Source organism: Ailuropoda melanoleuca, chromosome 10 (genome assembly GCF_002007445.2).
Source record: "Ailuropoda melanoleuca isolate Jingjing chromosome 10, ASM200744v2, whole genome shotgun sequence".
Classification (NCBI taxonomy): Eukaryota; Metazoa; Chordata; class Mammalia; order Carnivora; family Ursidae; genus Ailuropoda; species Ailuropoda melanoleuca.
The window spans coordinates 40,919,165-40,942,323 of NC_048227.1; the positions used below are offsets into that span (position 1 = coordinate 40,919,165).

The following is a 23,159-nucleotide window of genomic DNA, read 5'->3' on the forward strand; positions in this document are numbered from 1 at the left end:
GAAAGAAGAGCACCAGAAAAGATAAATATGTGGGTTTATGTAATGAATATTTGGTGTATAAAATGATGATGAAGATGAAGATGACGACACCTTACGGGGTTTAAAGGACTCGTACAATTACGATAGACAATAACAAAAAGGCAGGGAGAGATGAATACAACGAAAGGTCCTAAGATTCTTGCATTGTCTAAAAAAGTGGCAAAACTACTAATATATACCAGACTTTAACAAATCAAAGATACATACTGAAATCTTGGATAACCACTAACAGGGTAGTAAAAGAATGTATAACTAACAAGCAATGGCTTGCGGTGATACAGAAACAATTAAGCATAAAGAAGGCAAGAAAGGAAGATAAAAAGGAATATATGATGCGGTGGGTGGGGATGGGGAGAGGTGAAGTAAGACCATAAGTTTTAAATATAATTACATCAGTAAAATAAATGTTCATGGACCAAATACTCCAACAAGGCAGAAATTATTCACTGGATAAACAAAACCTAACAATGCAATGCCTATAAGAGACGTACCTTAAATAAAGGATAAATAGTCTGAAAGCAAAAGGACAGAAAAAAGATAACCCATACTAACACTATCCAAAAGAATGTTTGGGCAATCAATCATACTAACATTAGATATTTTTAATGCTAAAAGTGAAGACACAGTTAAGATGTAATAATCCTTTACACATATTTGTATAAACTAAATACTATAACCTTAAAATACATAAAGCAAAACTTGACAGAACTGGAAGGAGAAATAGATCCACAATCATTTTGGGGAATATTTTTGGAGGGGGAGGGGGACAGGGAGAGAGAGAATACCAAGCAGGCCCCATGCCCAGCATAAAGACCAACGAGGGACTCTATCTCACAACCCTGAGATCATGACCTGAGCCAAAATCAAGAATTGAACATTTAACCGAGTAATCCAGGTGCCCCCATTGTGGGAAATTTTTTTTTTTTAAGATTTTATTTATTTGACAGAGAGAGACAGCAGGAGAGGGAACACAAGCAAGGGGAGTGTGAGAGGGAGAAGCAGGCTTCCTGCCAAGCAGGGAGTCCGATGTAGGGCTGGATCCCAGGACGCTGGGATCATGACCTGAGCCAAAGGCAGTCGCTTAACAGCTAAGCCACCCAGGTGCCCCCATAGTGGGAAATTTTTAAAACACTCCTCTTAGTAACTGACAAAATAAAAGGGAAGAAACTAGATTGGGGATTATATTTTAAATGTCCTTTATTTTCCCTAAAGAAACATGCCCATCTTGGCTGTGTTTCTCTTAATGCTGCCGAAGCTCATTTGCAACTACAGAGATTTAATGGTACTTGATATTATAAAATAAATGTCATTTTTAAGACCTTTTCTGCAGGGGGAAAAAAAACCTGCAAACTTTTAGCACATTTTGCAAAATAGTAATAACTCTTTGCTTTAAACTCTTTTACACATTTAAATACTATACTGTAATGCAAAAACACATTAGCATATGCTCATGGTTAATGTTATTCTTAAAAAATATAGTTGAATTTCCTTACAAAAATGATACTATAAGAAAGTAGTCATCTATCTATGTTATATTATGCTATTAGCCTTTCCTTAGAATGTGATTCTTATTTTTCTAGGTATGTGATTCAGTAATCAATGAGTTAGGCTAAGAATAAGTTATTATTTAAATTACTTCTATGTTTCAAAGCAATTAACATTTTTCAGTGGCCTCAAGTCTTAAGTTTGAAATTTGCAAATACGTATTAAAATGTTTTTCAAGCAAAGGACTTTTTTTAGAAAGTCCAAATGACTGTATCATTTGATTTACATAAAGTCAAGGCATTTTCTTCCTTGCCTATGAATCACTGTAATCTTTACTGCTCAACTATGATATCCCACATTCCTTAATAATTAACTTCATTAACATTTAATTATCTCCACACTTTCCCTAACTTTTCCCTTTGGCCTATACCACATATTTGTGTAGGTACAAGTACCATCAGTACTTTTCTTCTCAGCATCTCTCCTGTCTTCCCAAGAAGAGAATTCCTATTGTTAGGACTTTTATAATGGGAGTTGTCCATAGAAGTAAGAAGATTAATGGGAATTGTCCATAGAAGAGTCTTCTCAGTTCAATTTTACAGAAAATATGAAAATACCAACCATGGGAAGGAGCAGAATTTATATGTAAAGTTATTTTAACTATGTGACAATTTTGTAAAACATCAGTAAAAATTTCACTATGTAGTTGGAATCTCCCAATACTTTGCAAAAAATAATATGTTCTCAATCTAATATGTAAGAGTTCTTTGGTTTACCTAAGAATCAAAAACAAAATAAACTTATTAACAAGCTTTTCCCACAGAAAAGGCAGACTCATGGCTATCAAGAATCTTTAGAAACAGCCAGAACGAAATAACTTTAGAATCTAGAAAACAAACACATAAATTTCAATAAGCTTGCAGAAGAAATAAGTAAAGACTATAATATTTTTAAACATTACCAGTTTTAACCGTTCTTTTCTCCTTTTGCCAAAAGAGGCACTTGACCCAGGTTCTGATTCCTTTTTTCCATCCTCATCCTCATCTTCATCTTCATCATCCTCAAAACACCAATCTGGCAACAGAGGTGGGGGTGGTGCTTCCTCTATATCACCATAGCGACGAAAAAGTTCTTTCAAATAATCACCCTTATAAATTCCTGGTGGTCTGGCTTGAGCAAAAGTAGCAACTGCTGCTTCAATACTATGGAAAACAAACACCATGGAATTTCCTCACTACTCTTATTAATTTATGCAGATTTATCAAAACTCACTCATTCTTTTTCAGGTACCAAATGAAGTATAATATAGGTTTATAAAATGGACAAATCACATTCCCCATGCCCAAGGCATTCAATCTATTAAAGGACAAATTCCTTCTGAAACAGCTTTAATATAAGGTACATTAATAATCCCTAAACCCTAGAGGTAAGCTGCAATGACTGTACAGAAGAGACCTGGGAAAGTCTGTGAAAAATTTAAATAAAACCTTGAAGGCTGAGATCTCACTCTAAGGGAAATCAAAGAAATGTGAATAGCAGTATGAATAAAAGTAAAAGCATGCTAGCTTTTAAGAACTTTCAACAGACCCGGTAATAAGAGCAAAGGTCATCAGAGAGAGGCTAAAGCATGGGCTGACACAGGAGTCTGGGGTCACTATCAAAAGCAGCTCAAAGGCCAGAAAGGCAGAGCTAGCAGAGCATGCAGTAGAGGCCCAGAGGATGTGTGAACAAGGGAAATACACAATCATATGCGTACTTCAGCTGATTATATTTAGAGAAGGACCTACTGTGTGAAAGGCTTTATAAAAAAAATAATGATCCTCAATTAGTAAACAAGAAAATTCAGGTAGGAATATCCCATTGCTCAGGAATGTGAGGCAACAAAGGTTCTAATCTCTCAGGATCTAAAAAGGCACTTCAATTAAGACATGCTTGCTTGATTGGTTCATAGAGAGTAACTGTCCCAAAAATACCTCCTCTATATGCCATTACAAGTTTTTCCTAATATTCAACAGCTATTTTAAAAAAGGTATTATTAAAAATGAAAAGAACAAGGGGCATCTGCCTGGTTTAGTCAGTAGAGCATGCAACTCAACCTCAGGGTCAGAAGTTCGAGCCCCATGTTGGGCATGAGCTAGCCTACTTACAAAAAGAAAAAAAGAAAAAGAAAAAAGAACAATAACAAAAGTAACTTCCAAAGGTGAAAAATAAAAATTGAGTAAACTTGTCTCTGATAATTCTGGAATATGTGAACAAAATCTGGAAAAGAAAATACATAGTATATAAAAATCCATAAACATTCAACTGAAGTGCTAGTTAGTACAAAACACCAGGTAATAAATGATATTCTAAGATTAATCAAGTCTAAAATGAAAAGCACTCTAAATATTACTAATCAGGACTTCACCAAAAATTTGGCAATATAAAATGCTAAAACTAAAAAAATCAATAAAATTCTTTATCAATTACTAATCTTCTTCCATTATAACAAGAAACAAATACCTCCAATCCATTTTCTCCACCAAAAAGGCACATATGAGGAAACCAGTGCGATTGAAACCATGGGTACAATGAACACCTAGAAAATAAAGTAGATTTGGTTTAAAATTAATATATCACTTCAGAAGCCATATTTCACTTTAAAATTCCAACCTGCAATCAAAACATTTTAATGATTTTATTTAAAAAACTACATTTTTAAAAACTTGGCCCTCTCTTGTAACTATTAGTAATTGTCAGTTTAAGTCTTAGAATCTAATTTATCTCACTAGCAAGAAGTTTAGTATATACTGATTACAAATCACCTCTAAGGTCTAAAGATATCTCTTAAAACTAAAGGATTCCAAGCACTTTAGGAGTACCTAGGTGGCTCAATCAGTTAAGCGTCTGCCTTTGGCTCAGGTCATGATCCTAGGGTCCTGGGACTGATGCCCACATTGGACTCCCTGCTCAGTGGGGAATCTCCTTCTCCCTCTCCCTCTATGCACACTCTCTCTCTCTCAAATAAATAAGTAAATCCATAAAAAAAAAAAAAGAAAATTAAGCACTTTAAATAAGAAGGTATTTTTATCAAACACACAACTCTAAAAGATGGACACACACACACAACACTTGATTGGATCTAGAAAATAACTGACGGTAATACAGTACAATAAAAACAAAACTACTATGGAGTTCTCTTAGAAACCAACTGACAATATCTTTACATTAACTTATAATATTTAAAATAAACTTTCAGGGGCGCCTGGGTGGCACAGCGGTTAAGCGTCTGCCTTCGGCTCAGGGCGTGATCCTGGCGTTATGGGATCGAGCCCCACATCAGGCTCCTCTGCTATGAGCCTGCTTCTTCCTCTCCCACTCCCCCTGCTGTGTTCCCTCTCTCGCTGGCTGTCTCTGTCTCTGTCAAATAAATAAATAAAATATTTTTAAAAAAAAATAAATAAAATAAAATAAACTTTCAGGGGGCACCTGGATGGCGCAGTCAGTTAAGCATCGGACTCTTGGTTTCGGCTCAGATCACAATCTCATGGTCCTGAGATCAAGCTCCACATCCAGCTCTGTGCTATGCATGGAGGTTGCCTAAGACTTTCTTTCCCTCGGCCCCTCCCACCTCTCTCTCTCTCTCTCTCTCTCTCTCTCTCTCTCTCAAATAAATAATTAAATCTTTTTTAAAAAGTAAAATAAACTTTCAGGAGAAAAACCTGAGAAATTCAGTACATATTCAAGATTAATGTGGTCCTATCTCTATATTTTTGAAAAGCTGCAAATGAGCTTCATAAATTCCAAAATGACTGTATTTTTAATCATTTCAACTACTTTGAAAAAGTAATTAAAACAGTTTGGTTGACATTACCAACATGACAACATTACTTAAGTCACTCTCTTGCAAAACTCGAAAATGAAGCTTTTCCTATTACCTCTTTAATGGGAAGATATCCTGCCATTTAAGACTATATCTTAACAAACTACTCTTCTCTTTGTATATAAAGCATCCTAATAGAAGGCAACCAAAATCAAATATATAAATAAACTAAAAGTTAGAATTACAAAACTTCTAGAAGACAATATGGGAGAAAATCTTTGCAACCTTAGTGTAAGAAAAGACTTCTTAGATAAAACATAAAAGGAAATATTGATAAACTGGGCTACTTCACAATGGTGTATGTTTGCTCTTTGAAAGACATCATTAAGAAAATAAAAACACCAGGGGACACCTGGGTGGCTCAGTCGGTTAAGTATCCCAACTCTCAATTTTGGCTCAGGGCATGATCTCAGGGTCCTGAAATTGAGCCCCACATCGGACTGCATGCTGGGCATGGAGCCTGCTTAAGATTCTCTCTCTCCCTCTCCCTCTACCCCTCCCCCGCTCTCTCTTCCTCTAAAAAGAAAAAAAGAAAAAAATAACACTAGCCACAGAATATACTCTCATTACGTATATCTGATAAAGGACTTCTATCCAGAATATATAAAGAACTCTTACAACTCAATAATAAAACAAACACCCTAATATTTTTAAAACTGGGCCAAAGATTTAAAAAGACACTTTATAAAAGAATACGTGTAAAGGGTCAAGAAGTACATGAAAAGACAGTTGACATCATTATCATGAAAATGCAAACTAAAATCCCCTATATACTAATTAAAATAGCTAAAATCAAAAAGAGTGACAATATCAAATGTAAGTGAGTATGTAGAAACCCTCAGATACTGCTGGTAGAAATACAAAATAACACAATCACTTTGGAAAACAGTTTGGCAATTTCTTAAAAAGTTAAACATACACCTACATCAAATGACCCAGACATTCTAATCCTAGTTATTTACCCAAGAAAAATAAAAATATGTGTGCAAAGATATACATAAAGATTAATGTCCATAGCAACTTTATTTATAATGGCCAAAACTGCAAACACCCCAAATGTCAGTTATCAGGTGAAGGGATATACATGCGTTATATCCATTCAGTAACTACTACTCAGCCATAAAAATGAATGAATTACTAATAAATACAATGAGGATGATTTCAAAACCTGTGTGAAAGAAGCAGAAAACAAAAAGCAAAAAAAAAGTCCACATATATAAATTTTATTTACATAAAGTCTACAATATGCAAAAATTAGTATGGAACCATGAAAGACCCTGAATAGCCAAAGCAATCTTGAGGAAAAATAACAAAACTGGAGGTATCACACTTCCTGATTTCAAATTATACTACAAAACTGTAGTGATTAAAAACAGGCATAAAGACAGACATACAGGGAAAGAATGGAATAGGATAGGGAACCCAGAATTAAACTCCTGCATATACAGTCAACTAATATTCAAGAAGGGAACCCAGAACACTCAATGGGGAATGATAGTCTCACCAACAAATGGTGTTCATGCAGAACAATAAACCTGGGCCCCTATCTTACACTATTCATAAAAATTAACACAAAATGGATCAAAGACTTAAACGTAAGACCCAATAATAAAACTCCAGAAAAAGATGTACAGGAAAAAACTATCTGACACCAATCTTGCCAATGATTTTTTGGATACGACACCAAAAGCACAAACAACCAAAGCAAACATCAACAAATGAAACTACATCAAACTTAAAAGCTTCTGCCCAAATAAATAAACAAATGAAATGAAATGAAATGGCAACATACAGAATGGGAGAAAAATTTTGCAAACCATACATCAGATCAGGGACTAACATCCAAAATATATAAAGAACTCATACCAAAAAAAATTTTTTAAAAAAACAAGCCAATTAAGAAATAGGCATAGGATCTCAAAAGACATTTTTCTAAAGACATCAAAATGGCCAACAGGTATACTAAAAGATACTTAACATCACTAATCATCAGGGAAATATAAATCAAAACCACCATATCACCTCACACCTGTTAAAATGGTTATCATCAAGAAAATAAGAGGTAAATACTGGCAAGGATGTGATGAAAGGGGAACTCTCGTACACTGTCGGTGGAAATGTAAACTGGGTCAACCACTATGGAAAACATTATGGAGGTTCCTCAAAAAATTAAAAATAGATCTATCATATGATTTAGCAATTCCACTTCTGGGTATACACCCAAAGAAAATGAAAATAGGATATTGAAGAGATATATGCACTTCCATGTTGACTGCAGCATTACTGACAATAGCCAAGACATGGAATCAACCTAAGCACCATCAATGGATGAAGGAATATAGGAGACATGAGGTGTGTGGGGGGATATGGGGGTGTAATGGAACTTTACTTAGCCAGGAGAAAGAACATTCTTCCATTTGTAACAACATAGCTGGACCTTGATCATATTATGCTAAATAAGGGAGATAAGTCAGACAGTGAAAGACAAGTACTATATGATATTACTTATACATGAAATCTAAAAAACCCAGACTCGAAAAATCAGAAGAGTAAAATGGTGGTTACCAGGAAATGGTGGGGGGGAGGTTGTTACAGGACACAGTTATTTAAGGGCACAAATTTGCAATGAGTAGTAAATAAGACCTGAAGATCTAATGCACAGCATAGTGAATATAGACAACACTATTGTATTATGCTCATCAAACTTGAGAAGAAGCTACAATTTAATTATTCCAACCACTAAAAAGAAAAATCATGTAACATGATAGAGGTGTTAATTATTGCTACAATGGCAATCATATTACAATGTATAAATATATCAAATTAATGTTGTATATCTTAAATTTCTAAAATGTCATATGTCAAATATATTTCAATAAAACAATTTCTAAAAAACGCAAATTAATCTATAGTGACAGAAAGTAGAAAGTGATTGCCTAATCTACAACTAAGGGTTGAAGAGAAGATGGACAGAAAGGGACATAAACTGCAAATGCTCTGTACCTTGGTTGTCGTTTCATGGTTATCTACATAATTAAACTGTACATTTTAAATGGATGCAGTTCATCACAAGGTTGACTGGGTTTTTTTTTTTTAAAGATTATTTATTTATTTGACAGAGATAGACAGCCAGCGAGAGAGGGAATACAAGCAGAGGGAGTGGGAGAGGAAGAAGCAGGCTCCCAGCAGAAGAGCCCGATGTGGGACTGGATCCCGAAACGCCGGGATCACGCCCTGAGCCGAAGGCAGACGCCTAACGACTGCGCTACCCAGGCGTCCCTCAAGGTTGACTGTTTTTAAAACCAGAGTATAAAGTAAGGGGCACGTGGGTGGCTCAGTCAGTTAAGCATCTCCCTTTGGCTCAGGTCATGATCTCGGGGTCCTGGGATCGAGCCCCGCATTTGGGCTCCCTGCTCAGAAGGGAGTTTGCTTCTCCCTCTCCCTCTGCCCCTTTCCCTGCTTGTGTCTTTCTCTTTCAGATAAATAAATAAAATAAAATCTTTAAAAAAGAAAAAAACTAGATGTTAAATTGAGATGCTGATATATGTCTGCAATTGGCTTTTTGTTGTTTTTTTTTTAAGATTTTACTTTATTTATTTGACAGAGACAGCCAGCAAGAGAGGTAACACAAGCAGGGGGAGTGGGAGAGGAAGAAGCAGGCTCCTAGAGGAGGAGCCTGATGTGGGGCTTGATCCCAGAACGCTGGGATCACACCCTGAGCCGAAGGCAGACGCTTAACGACTGTGCAACCCAGGCGCCCCTGCAATTGGCTTTTAAAACACATTCCAAAACACTTGTTTTTAGCAACTGACTTTATCAAAAATGTAACTTTGATACATTTTATTTGATACATTTTTAAAGGTATACCAATAAAAGTATCATTTTCATCTCATCTCCATAACAGGGTAAGATTTCTTTCCAAAAAAGATTTTTGCTACTTAAAAAAAAAAACTGAAAGCCAGTATCTTAGAGTCACAATCAACTTAAACCAAATGACCTATTTCTACATTCACAGTAAATAAATAATCATTAATATTTAGAATAAAAACGTTAGTCAATGAACAACACCCAATTAACAAGGATACAAAGGAACTACAGACAGGGGCAATTTGTACAAATTAAAATATGTATGAATCAAAACACCACATATGGCAAACTATAAATTAATCAGATGGCTAGAGCATGGAGTATAATAAGAAAGTAATACCAAATGCAGTTGGAGGCAATGAAAAGGACAATATCCTGAAGAAACCTGTGTACTACTAAAGACAGTATAAGGGCAATAGAGAGATATTAAAAATTTTTAAACATGGGGCACCTGAGTGGCTCAGTCGTTAAGCATCTGCCTTTGGCTCAGGGTGTGATCCCAGAGTCCTGGGATCGAGCCCCACATCAGGCTCCTCCGCTGGGAGCCTGCTTCTTCCTCTCCCACCCCCCCTGCCTGTGTTCCCTCTCTCGCTGGCTGTCTCTCTCTCTCTCTGTCAAATAAATAAATAAAATCTTTAAGAATAAATAAATAAATAAATAAATAAAATTAAAAAATAAAAATTTTTAAGCATGGCAATAAAATTATCATGTTTTTTAAAAACACTCCAGGGGCACATGGCTGGCTCAGTCAGAAGAGCATGCAACTCTTGATCTCAAGGTAGTGGGTTCAAGCCCCACGGTGGGTGTAGAAATTACTAAAATAAATAAATAAATAATTGTTTAAAAAAAATAAATAAATAACCGCTCCAAAGGCAGCTCAACAGAAGACAGAAAGGGAGCAACAATGAAGGCAAGAAAAACAGTAAGGAAGCCACCCCAGTAATTAATGTGTGAGCTAAGGGTCAGAGTGACAAGGGTCATAGTGATAGGGATAATGAGGGGAGGCAGACTGAAGAGACATTTAAGGCATAATCTCCAATCTGAGGGGTGAATGACTGTCAACACCGAGAGAAAAGATGTAAAAGGGGTCTCTGGTTTCTGATGTGGGTGACTAAGCGGGCAGCAGCACCATTTACTAGCTTAGGAAGTAGAGGAGTTTACATCAGTCTTACGGGCGAGGTAATGAGTACAGTTGGTGACGATGAGTTTAAGGCTCTTTTGGGACTTAAAAGTATTTGGAAAAAATAGCAAAGAGCTTCACGGAGAGGTGTGGCTGGAACTGCAGATTAAAAAATAATCAACACACAGTGAACTATGGAAGAGGTCTGTGGTATAGATAAGATCACTAAGACTGGGTATGTAAAATAAGAAAACAAAATTAATAATGAAGTCTGAGGAAAACCAACCTTTCGAGAATAAGTAAGGAAGGAAAACTATTTATAAAAAAGATTAAGAATAAACTGCCATGAGGTCAAGAAAACAAAGAGAACATGGAGTCATGTACAACAAAAAAAAAAGAGAAAGGTTTCAAGATATGACTGTTTAACTTTTTAAATGTCACAGAAAAATTAGAAATGAAAGTCACTATTTGTTTAAGAGTGCATGGGGAGGACTACAGATTGCAATGTAGTGAATGGAAATAAGTGAATTCAAGCATCGATCTTTCAAAAAATCAGCTGGGAAGAGGAAAGGGAAATATAAAACAAGAAGAAATGTGTGGGATTTTTTTTTTTTTTTTTGGCAGGGGGAGTATCATTTAATATGAGACTTAGATATGTTTACAGGCTGAGAAGGACCTGGGTTAAATCACAGAGGTTGACAATAATTGATAACAAGGATACAACTGAAATAAAGTTTTTAAAGAAGAGAAAAAATAGAGATCAACCTTGAACAGAAAAAGATACCCATTAGAAATAAATGGCTGTAATCATGAAACTATAAATTCCATTATCTCCATTGCTTTTTAAGAAAAGAGGCCTCAAAAATTACAAAGTCAGCTGTAGAGACTTTTTTGCACAACATGAATCTAAACCTACCATGTAAATTTTCCTTCTTCTTTACATTTCAGACCAATTTAAGCAACAAACATTCTAACCGTAAATATGTTTCTCACCTAAACCATTACTGTTTTGCATTCTAATTTTTACCCTAGCAAGATACTTTTATGAATAAAAAATTTAAGAATAACTGCTAATGCACTGATCAAGTCATGTGATGAAATATAAACTAAGAAAGTACCAAAGCTCTTTTAATATTCCTTGTTATTACAAATACATAAAGTTTCAGTCTTATTATACTTCAAAACATCAATAGATGACTGGAGTTTTAAAGTAAGATAATAGTTATAAAAACCTTCATCAAAGCAAATCTCTGCAGAAAAATATGGAAGATCATACATTTGTTGTTTAAAAAAAATTCCATTAACTACAAGTTTAGTATGATAGGTCTTCAATGTTTAAAAAAAGGAAGAACATTTTTCAGTTTTCCTCAGTTCATTATGAGAATGGGTCCACCTAGTGGCAAGTAAAGCAGAGTTTATATCTAAAGATGGCTCACTATTAACTATTTTAAGTCAACTTCTTATTCAAATTTGTCTTCATTTTCTAGGTAAGCTAACACAATAAATTTACACAGCATGTCAAAAAATATTAACACTAATATACGTATTAGGGGAAACCACAGTTCTTTAAAAATCAAATTGAGAAGAAACAGGAGCACCTGGCTGGCTCAGTAGGTAAGGCATGTTGACTCTTGATCTTGCGGTTTTAAGTTCAAGCCCCACATTGGCATAGAGATTACTTAAAAATAAAATCTTTCAAAAAAGAGAGAAAGAGAGAAGAAGCAATCTCCCCAGCAAGAGGAGAGAAAGATGAGCTATAACAATAGAAACATACATCCTGGATACATAAATATAAATTAGGAAGAGGTGATTGATAAAAGCTTAGTGGCAACCTATCTTTTCAAATAAAGCCTGATTTCAACATACATGGCTTCCTTTCTATCTCACTAGTCAGATAAATTAATTTTTAGGATCGAAAAAACTTATCTGATCAGGCTAAATCAGTGCTTCTTCCCAGAGGACATCTGGCAATGTCAGGAGACTTTTTTCATTGTCTCAACTGGTGCGGTGCTACTAGCATCGAGTGGGTAGAAGCCAGGGATGCCGTTAAACATACTACAAAGCACAGGAGAGCCCTCCAAAATAAAGAATTATCCAGCCCAAATTGTCAATAGTGCTGAGGTTGAAACACCCTGGTCTAAAAGAGCAGCAAAAATAAGAACAGAAAAAGGAAACTAACAATTATTAAGTTATATGCCAAGTTATCGTAAATATTTTTATTAAACAAAAAAAAGTTTTTTACCAAAATAACACATGCTACTCATGAAAATACGTATTCACAAATCTGTTACAATACTCGTAATTGGAAACACCTAAAGTAATTAGAGGCATCAGTTATAAATCCAGTTATCATTTACCAAGAAATCAGCTGCTTCTCTTTTAACAAAGATTTTTTAAAAATTTCTCCCATCCACAAAATTCTTATTCTCAAGACAGTTACTTCTGCACATGCAAACAAATGTACTAGAGTTCCATAAGCTCTTATTTGTAATTATAATTTCAAAGAAAAAGCTCTAAAAAAATTAAGGTTTTTGGTAAATCATTTGAGGACAAAACCTGATCTGAACTGATGTAACATTTATTTATAGGCTATTTTTCCCACTTAGTGTAAATGAATGTTTAACTGCAGAAATGTTAATGTGTTTAATTACGGAATGGTCTCTAACACCAAGGTTATCTCTAAATACTATTTTCTAAATAGGAACCACTAAGAGGAACCAATCTCCTTAGAGAAATAACTGATTCCAGGTCTGGAAAACATCATGTGCCAGAAACAAGGAAACCATCAAAGAGCAATAAGTGATACCAAAGAATACAGAAAACAACTTGAAGGGGCTCCCATTGCCCCAGGTTGGAGCAATATGGACATTAAGAATAAATGTCAACTGCAACTGATTTAAATATGTCAACTATATAAAAATAACTCCAACAATACAACTGGACAATTTATAACAAGGGTCAACTTCTTTTCCTAAACCTGGTATTGTTAATCTTTCTAACAACACGACATCTATTTCTGAATGCTAAGACTTATTACTCTCCTTTGAATTCTTCAAGTACATTTAGCATTTACCCCTACAATGATTTCTCTCAAATGAGAAAACAGTTGTCACTCAAATAAAGGCCGCAATGCTATTTTAGGCTGTGTATCTTCTGGTTGCACACCTAAATATATGAGTGTATATGTGTACTTATATATATTCTTGTGAATGTGTAAATATATACACACATATACATCACAATACTGTATGGCATATATTCTCATGTTTTTGTTCTTCTGTTAAAGAATAGTTGCATATGCTGTAAATGACCTGCTTTATCAGATATGTAAACTGTTCCCAGTTTTTATTACAAATAAAGCTTTGATGAAATTCCTTTCACAGAAATCTTTATGTCCATCTCGACTTTCTTAAAAAGAGTTCTTAGATGTAGTCTTGATAAGTCAAAGTATATAAACGCTTATGAAGACCTTGAAAAATATCACCAAATTGTCCCTCCAGAGAAGTAGTACCAATTAACACTCTAATTAACAACGTATGAGTACACCCAATGTACCCAATCCTTAACATTCTAATTTTTTAAATCTTTGCCAATTTGATGGGGGGAAGTAACAACTAGATTTTAATTGTATCTCTTGTTAACAAATGAAAAAAAATTTTCATGTTACTTGGCTATTTGTATTTTATTTTTTATAAGTTGCATTTTCATTGTTTTCCATATTTTGCCAGTTGGCTTATAAAATCTCTTTGTACATATATTTTTTTGTTTTCATTAAGTGACTGATTTAAGAGAGAGAGAGTAAGCAGGGGGAGGGAGAGAGAGAAGCAGACTCCTCACTGAGCACTGAGCCAGACGAAGGGCTCGATCTCACAACCCCGAGATCAGGATCTGAGCTGAATTAAATCAAGTGCTGGACGCCAACCAACTGAGCCACCCAGGCGTCCCTCTTTGTATATATTTTTTTTATCTGTTATATGCTTCAAATATCTGTCCAAACTTGTCAAATAATCCTTTTGCTCTGTTTCTGTTATGTTTTAGAGTACAGAAATTCTTTTTCATTTTCACGAGTTAATCTAGAAATCATGGCAGCAACAACTTAGAGATCTGAACTTTCAAGTCAGAAAATGGATTGAAAATCTGACTTAAACACTGATTAGATGTGTGACCATGGGCAAACTACTTAATTTCTCTGAAACTTAGTTTTCTTATCTGTAAAATGGGGATAACACCACACACTACATAGTTGTCATGAGGATTATCCTCATTCATTTCTTCATTCATTCATTTACAGTTTCCCAACATGTCTCCCAAGCAAAGAATAAGTACTCATTAATAGGAGCAGGTACTATTATCACTAACAGAGAACACATTTTAATTTTTGAAAGCAGCTCTCAAATTTAAGTGTCCATAAAAAGTCACCTAAGACCCTTGTTTTTAAGAAAGAACTGAATTCCTAGGGTTCTACCCCAGAGTTTTTGATTATATAGGTCCAGGATGAGGCCCTAAAACATTTCTAATAAGCATCCTCAGATCATTCTGAAGCAAGCAGTCCAGGGACACTCCTAAAGAAATATTTATGAATTCTGCCTTTGGTGATATAATTGAAATATCCTACCCTACCCCAGAATTAAATAAATATCGACCTATATTTTCTCCCATATGCTTATGGGTCCTTTTAAAAATATTTAATCCATCAGGAAACTACTGTAGTTTCCATTACTATACCCTATCCTTTAATAACTGGTAAGGACAATCTCCTCATTACTTTTGTTTTTCAAAATATTCTTACTCATAACATTGCCTGTTTCATTTGCCAAACAATTTTTTTCTGTCCTCAATATATGTTAATTATGTAGAGGCAGTAAATTTTACAAATAAAAGAAATTAACTTCATAGTAATTCTTCCAAAGTCTCACTGGGATTTTGCTTAGAATTACACTAAAAATTGAAATGAATTTGGAAACAAATGTCCCCCCTTTCTTCAAGTCTTTTTTAATATCCAAGTATATTTTCTTCATAAAGATCTCCTACACTTCTTAATAAACTTTATTCCTTGGTATTTCATATTTTTGTTACAGAAAAGAGAAGCGGCTTAGAGTCTGAACTTACAACTAAGATTGCTTAGGATATGATCTAAGCTCTAACCATCACTAGCTGTGTGAATGACCCTGAGCAAGTCACCTAACCTTTCCAAGCTTCAGTTTCTCATCATAAAATGGGGGTGGCAATAAAGTCTACGTAAGAGGATCGTTGTAGGAACAAAATGAGATAATGAATGTAAAATGGTTTACAGAGTGACTAACACAGAGGAAATGCTCCATTAATGTTAACTAGTATTATTAATAAGATTAATAAGACCATCTTCTAATTTTATTTTCTATTTACTGTTTATTTACAAGAAAGTTGCTGATGTTTTCTTACTTATCTGTGTTCAAATATATCCCCTGAACTTTCTTACTATTCCTAATAGTTTTTCAGTTAATTCTCTGAATAGGGAAAATATCAGCTGCTTAAAACTTTAAAAACAAGAAATCACAGAAGAAAATATATTAACAAAAAAGTTTTAAAACATTACCCCCCAAATTAAAAGGCAAATGAAATGGAAAAACTTTACAGTAGTACAAACAAGAAGTTAAGTTATGGCTTCTAGCTATCAGGAGAAAAAACTACTCAACAAGCTATGCTAAAACAAATGGTTGGTTATAAAGAAAACATTTAAATTAGATCCTCATTTCAAACCATATGTCAATATAAATATCAGAAAGAACAAAGAATCAAAGCTAAAAATCAAACCTTAAAAATTCTAGATGACCAGTCCTAGTAGCACTATTTATAATAGAAAAAAAAAAAAAAAAACCGAACTGAAAATAAGCCAAAAGTCATTTTAAGTAATTGTCAGGCTTTTTCAATTGAGTACATTTAGTATATTGTTTAGTATACTTAGTATACTGTTTATTTAGTATATTGTTTATTGCCTGCCTTCCTCCCACATCCCTTCCCCCCCCTGCTCCCAGTCCACCCTAAAATATAAGCTCCAGGAGAGCGGGGATTTTTTGTTTTCTCCACTGATGTGTTCCAAGAGCCTGTACCTTGCAAAGAGTAGCAATCAACAAATATTTGCTGAAACAGTTGTCCATCAACAGGAGAATGGCTAAACTATAGGGTACTCGTGGTGGAATACTATATAGCAGCAAAAAATGAACCACAGTTACACAGATCACCATGGATCACTCTCAAAAATACAACACTGAGTGAAAAGAGTTTCGCAATACATATGGTATAAAATGCAAAATTATAAAAAATAAATATGTAGTGTTTAAGGTGAAGTTCCCCAGCAGTATACCTGAAGAGGGGGAATTAGGGCTTTATCTTGAAAAATATAAAAATTACAAAAATACATTTCATAGTTCACAAAAGTTAGTTTATCACTCTAATTAATCACTTTTCTTAGTGATTACTTAAAAAAGAAAAAAAAAAAAAAAACTTCCAAATCACCTCACTTGCTAAAAAGAAAATGGAAACACAAACACAAAATAAAATATTTAAACAGCGGTAAAGTAAAGCCAGACATACCTATAAGTTCGGGTGGGTTTCTTTCATTAAACCGCTCACACAGACGAATGAATGTCTCCGTATTCTCAGTTGTAGGGCACTCACCATGTCTAGTAATATGGAAACATTTTTTTTTTTAAGAAGAAATTGCAAATTTCAGCAAAAGGTTTCAATACTAAAGAATCTTAATACGTGACTTACCCTTTACACTGAAGTTTTATATATTTGATTCCTTCTTTTTCTATGTCATTTCTGTCATAGAACCTTGAAGTATTTGTCAAATCCACTAACAAGCCCATTTTAACCTTAAAAAAAAAAAAGAAAAGAAAAGAAAAGAAAAGAAAAAGAGAAAAGAGCAGATTTACTAGTAACTGAATTTGTTCCAAAACAAACTGATGAAATGGCAATACTCCAGTTCATCCATCTACACTGAGGGAGATTTTATGTTCACTCTACCAATGAACTATTGACAACAAAGGCATCACTTACTCAAGTCTTACTCAAGGTACTAGAACTTAGAAGGCACTAAATGAAATAAATTAACCCTCAAACTGATGACAGAACTGGAACATAAGCAAAACTTACTCCACTTCAACATCACAGAAGTCAACCTAAAAAAGCGAACATGGATGCAGTTTTCTGCATCCACCACCCCACCTATGATTTATCAGACAGTAGGATACAGCAAGAGTAGCATCTATGTGAAATACACCCCAACCCCCAGCCACACATCAACCCAGCATTCCAAGCTGCTATCACTACAACACGTGCTAAGCAGTTAAATTCTAAAGTGAGTACTATATAAGGTAAAAAGTATGTACAATCAAAATTCTCTTATAAACCCCTTAAATAATCAACAAAGAACAGTACGCATGGCCATAAAGACTTAATCCCATCTCTAAGCCAGTTTTTCTTCCTGCACTGGAACAAAAAATCACTATTTCTTCTGTTGAGCATTAACTGATGTAATTGGCTTGTGATCAGGGACCAAGTGGTTCAAAAAATCTTTACCAACTAGAATCACATTCAGACTAGTAAGAAAGTCTCACTAAGATACGCATACCCGAACTGAGCCACGTAAAAGAACAGTTAATTCATACATCCTCTACCCCATTCTGAAGCACATATTCTCTGGGAAGAATGACAAGAGACACAATCTGCACTTTTTAAATTGTTGTTTTTCTCTCTTTTATTGTTATCACTTTTACTGAGTATCTAGTATGGGATGTGCCTAAAGGAGACTGGTTTACATAATGATTTGATTCCACTGTTAGAGGGGAAAAAATGGCAAAGACATTTATATTTCACGCACAACAAAACTGACAAAACTAACAAAATTGTGTGTTTCCAAAACATTAGTGCGCTCCACTGATTTCTCCAGATTCCTTAGTTCAAGTGCGGATGAGATAGGTCTACCCATCACGTGAGCTCTTACTTATAGAAAATGTATTTTTGATGGCATTTTCTACAATCTGCCTCCCCGCGGCCTACTTCTCTTCCCACACAGCTTCTGCAGTGATCTTAATTCCTTCAGAGGACATGTACTGTCAAACACAGAGTTAGATGTCATTAATACAGCTTTCTGAGTGAGTTAGAATTAGAACCCATGTTGTTTGTATCTAGGTCCAAAATAAGAAATGGATGAAAAGTGGGATGGGAAAGAAAATAGGAGTTTTCTAAATACACTTTTTGTGGCAGTAGAAAATTGTAGACCAGGCTTAAGTTAATCAGTAAAGAAAGATAAAAGTCAAATAAATAAATACATTCATACATACATACACACACACATAGGAACACTTAAGCCAAGGAAACGGAGAAACTGTACTATATGACTTAACTGCCTGGAGCCCCATATATATGTTATGTGTGTATGTGCGTGTGTGTAATGTGTCTGTATGGATAATGTGTTTGTATGTGAATCTGTCTGCATACACATACACACATACATATTTATTTTTCATAATAGTCCCCATTCATGAAGTAAGGATATAACTCCCCATGGAGTTGTTGTGAGGTTCAATAAAGGCCTAACTCTGCGCCAAGCACTATACTACATGCTTTATACGCACTAATTTTATTTACAGATGAGGAAACTGAAACAGGAAGAGATTATGTAACTAGCCCACAAAGCTATTAGTCGCAAATTGGAAATCAAAGCCAGGCTATATGGCTTCTAAGCCAAACTCTTACCATACCAACGAGGAAATATTTAATGCTCTATGAAAGTTAACTAAGACTTTCAGTATCATTATTGATAATGAAAATAAAAGCTAAAAATTTACAAAAAATATAAGTAAATACTCAAAAAACTACACTAAGAAAAGGGTTGAATAACAGGTTTTCAAAATTTAAGTGACAGTTTTTCTATCCCATGATAGAAACCCCTGCACATAGTGAGTATTAATATTGGATGAATGAACTAAAATAGAAGAGTACAAACAGTAGTGTAACAAGTTGAATTATGTCCCCAAAAAGATATGTTCAAGTCCTAACTCCTAGTACCTGTGAATGTGACCTTATTTGGAAATAGGGCTATAGGGTCTTTACAAATATAATCAAGTTAAGATGAGATCATACTGGATTAGGGTGTCCTTAAAAGACAGAAATTTGGACAGACACACACAGGGAGATGTCAACAACAAGAGAGATGACCCACAGACTGCAAGCCAAGGAATGCCAAGGATCACTGGCATTAACCAGAAGCTAGCAGGAAAGAACAAAGGGAAAAGATTCTCCCTCCAAGCCTCTAAAAGGAAACAACCTTTCCAACACCTTGATTTAGAACTTCCAGTGTCCAGAACTGAGAGAGAATACATGTCTGTGGTTTTAAGTCATCCAGTTTGTGGTAATTTGTTACAACAGCCCTAGGAAGCTAATTTAATCAGTATTATGTCAGGATAATACAAAAAAATTACAGTTTCACTTAGGAAAAGAGTTTGGACCTTTCTTGTAAAATTAGCTATGCACACAGCAATCATACTCTCGAATATTTATCCCAGAAAAATGAAAACTGTTCGTGAATGTTTACATAACCTTATTTGCTATTTAAGCATTCAATGGGAAAAGAGTTAAATAAACTCTGATACATCTATACAAGTGAATACTATTCAACAATAAAAAAGAATAAACTTCTTGTTGAAACATAAACAAACAACTTGGATGGACCTCAAGGGCATTATGCTTAGTAAAAAAAGCCAATCCCGAAAGGCCACATACTGTTTTATTTCATTTATATAACATTCTCAAAATGACAAAATTACAGAGATGGAAAACAGATTAGCAGGTGCCAGTATACAGGGATGCGGGTGGGTAGAGTCTGACTATAACGGGGTAGCATGAGGCAGTTCCTCTGTGGAGATGAAACAGTTCTGTAACTAATACCACGGATCTATACACTGGATCAAACTACAGAGAACTATACACACATACACATAAATGAACACATATAAAAATTGGTAAAAACTAAACAAGGTCTGTAATCAATTCAAGAGTACTGTGCAAATGTCAATTTCCTGCTTTGATATTGTACTACAATTATACAAGATTTCACCGTTGGGAAACAGCTGAGGGGAGGGTTCACAGAATTCTATGTACAATTTTTGCAACTTCCTCTTGGTCAATAAATTATTTCAAAATAAGAAGTTTGTTTGTTTTTTTTAAGGCCACCTGAAGAACAAGAGAGGGATAAAATATACTAAAACAATATCAAAAATGTTTTGTTTCTTACCTTCAGACTCTTTAGATAATTTGAGAGCATACTGGGATGGAACCGATTTTCTTCAGCAACTTGACTATCATATCTTGGTCCTAACATTGTCTTCAGAGGTAAGAATCTTCCTAAACAACATTAAGATGGGTAACAATTTTCATTAAAGAAAATGTTCCAGATTGAAATTATAATTAGCAATTCTCAAAATCACTTTCTTAAAACATTTCAAATGGAACTTTTCATGATGCATTCTCAATCTAAACTACATTTTTAAAAAGTACCACCTTACAATTTTTAGGGACAACATAAATTCCAGAAACTGACAATCAAATATAATAGCACAAGAAAGGGGCGCCAGGGTGGCTCAGTCATGAGCATCCGACTCTTGGTTTCAGCTCAGGTCATGATCTCAGGGTCAGGTCATGATCTCAGGTACCACCTTACAATTTTTAGGGACAACATAAATTCCAGAAACTGACAATCAAATATAATAGCACAAGAAAGGGGCGCCAGGGTGGCTCAGTCAGTTGAGCATCCGACTCTTGGTTTCAGCTCAGGTCATGATCTCAGGGTCAGGTCATGATCTCAGGTACCACCTTACAATTTTTAGGGACAACATAAATTCCAGAAACTGACAATCAAATATAATAGCACAAGAAAGGGGCGCCAGGGTGGCTCAGTCAGTTGAGCATCCGACTCTTGGTTTCAGCTCAGGTCATGATCTCAGGGTCAGGTCATGATCTCAGGTACCACCTTACAATTTTTAGGGACAACATAAATTCCAGAAACTGACAATCAAATATAATAGCACAAGAAAGGGGCGCCAGGGTGGCTCAGTCAGTTGAGCATCCGACTCTTGGTTTCAGCTCAGGTCATGATCTCAGGGTCAGGTCATGATCTCAGGTACCACCTTACAATTTTTAGGGACAACATAAATTCCAGAAACTGACAATCAAATATAATAGCACAAGAAAGGGGCGCCAGGGTGGCTCAGTCAGTTGAGCATCCGACTCTTAGTTACAGCTCAGGTCATGATCTCAGGGTTCTAGGATCGTGCCCCGTATGGGGCTCCAAGCTCAACAGGGAGTCTGCTTGAGATTCTTTCCCCCTCCTTCTCTCTCCCCTTCTGCTCCTCCCCAAGTGCACGCTCACACTCCCTCTCTCTCTCTAAAATAAATAAATATGTATTAAAAAAAAGAATAGCAAAAGAAAAACTACCCGTGAATGAAACTTCCAAAAAAACTCTTAAGTTTGGGGCGCAGGTATGGACAAAATAGTGGATTAAGAGGTACAAACTTCCAATTATAAAATAAATAAGTCACAGAGATGAAAAGTACAGCATAGGATAGAGTCAATAATATTGTAATAACATTGTACGGTAACAGATGGTAACTATACTTATTGTAATGAGCACTGTACAATGTACAAAACAGTCGAATCACTATGTTGTACACCTGAAACTACTATAACATCAGATGTTAACAATACTTCTTTATTAAAAATTATTAAGTAAAAATAGGGGCGCCTGGGTGGCACAGCAGTTAAGCGTCTGCCTTCAGCTCAGGGCGTGATCCCGGCGTTGTGGGATCGAGCCCCACATCAGGCTCCTCCGCTGTGAGCCTGCTTCTTCCTCTCCCACTCTGCCTGCTTGTGTTCCCTCTCTCACTGGCTGTCTCTACCTCTGTCGGATAAATAAATAAAATCTTTAAAAAAAAAATTATTAAGTAAAAATAAAATTTTTTTTAAATTGGCTAACAGTTTTTAAAAAACTAAGGTTTTAAACTACTCCATTAAAAAGTTATTACCTTAAAGCCTTCAAAGATATAATACTAGAAAACTGATAATGGAGTGCATTAAATCAATCTTTAAAATTCCTACTTATACTTCTTTACTATGAGGTCGGAACTTTCTCCATCTTATGCACTTTATCCTGCATTCCACAATAGGGATCATGCTGAGAAGCACGCTAACCAAAATCATTCTTCAAACAACTATCAGTGATCATAATTTCAACAAGACTAACTAACCTTTTTGGCCTTTTTTTTCCCCTGAATCATATATAAGCATAGGAGGAGTCACCCTACATAATCAATTTTAAAATCAACTATTTTAACTGACTTATAACTTAAAACACAATAATATCAGTAGGAATAAATATCTGCCTAAAATAACATGAGTGAAATCTTAACATCTGTCCAGAGACTTTACCCTAAATTTCATAAAAACATAATTTTTTAAAGTTTGATGTTTTGGATGCGTGGGTGTCTCAGTCGGTTAAGTGTCTGCCTTCAGCTCAGGTAATGATCCCAGGGTCTTAGGATCAAGTCCCACATCAGCCTCCCTCCTCAACAGGGAGTCTGCTTCTCCCTCTACCCCTCCCCCTGCTCCTGATCTCTCTCTCTCTTTCTCTCTCTCGCTCAGATAAATAAAAATTGTTAAATAAATACATAAAGTTTTATGTTTTATGTACCAAATCACTCAAGATCACCAATCACCTCCACACTGCTAAATCCAATGGTCAATCT

General features: G+C 35.1%; 1 protein-coding gene across 1 annotated transcript in view; it reads right to left on the reverse strand.

Annotated features, from left to right (window-relative positions):
• Positions 1-23,159, reverse strand: part of RNGTT (RNA guanylyltransferase and 5'-phosphatase) — a 313,058-nt gene that overhangs the window by 284,013 nt on the left and 5,886 nt on the right. The window contains exons 2-6 of the mRNA XM_002922658.4: positions 20,653-20,762; positions 17,127-17,230; positions 16,947-17,035; positions 4,027-4,102; positions 2,486-2,726 (exon numbers count right to left, since the gene is read on the reverse strand). Coding sequence (XP_002922704.1) covers positions 2,486-2,726; positions 4,027-4,102; positions 16,947-17,035; positions 17,127-17,230; positions 20,653-20,762 — 620 coding nt within the window. The remainder of the gene's footprint in view (positions 1-2,485; positions 2,727-4,026; positions 4,103-16,946; positions 17,036-17,126; positions 17,231-20,652; positions 20,763-23,159) is intronic.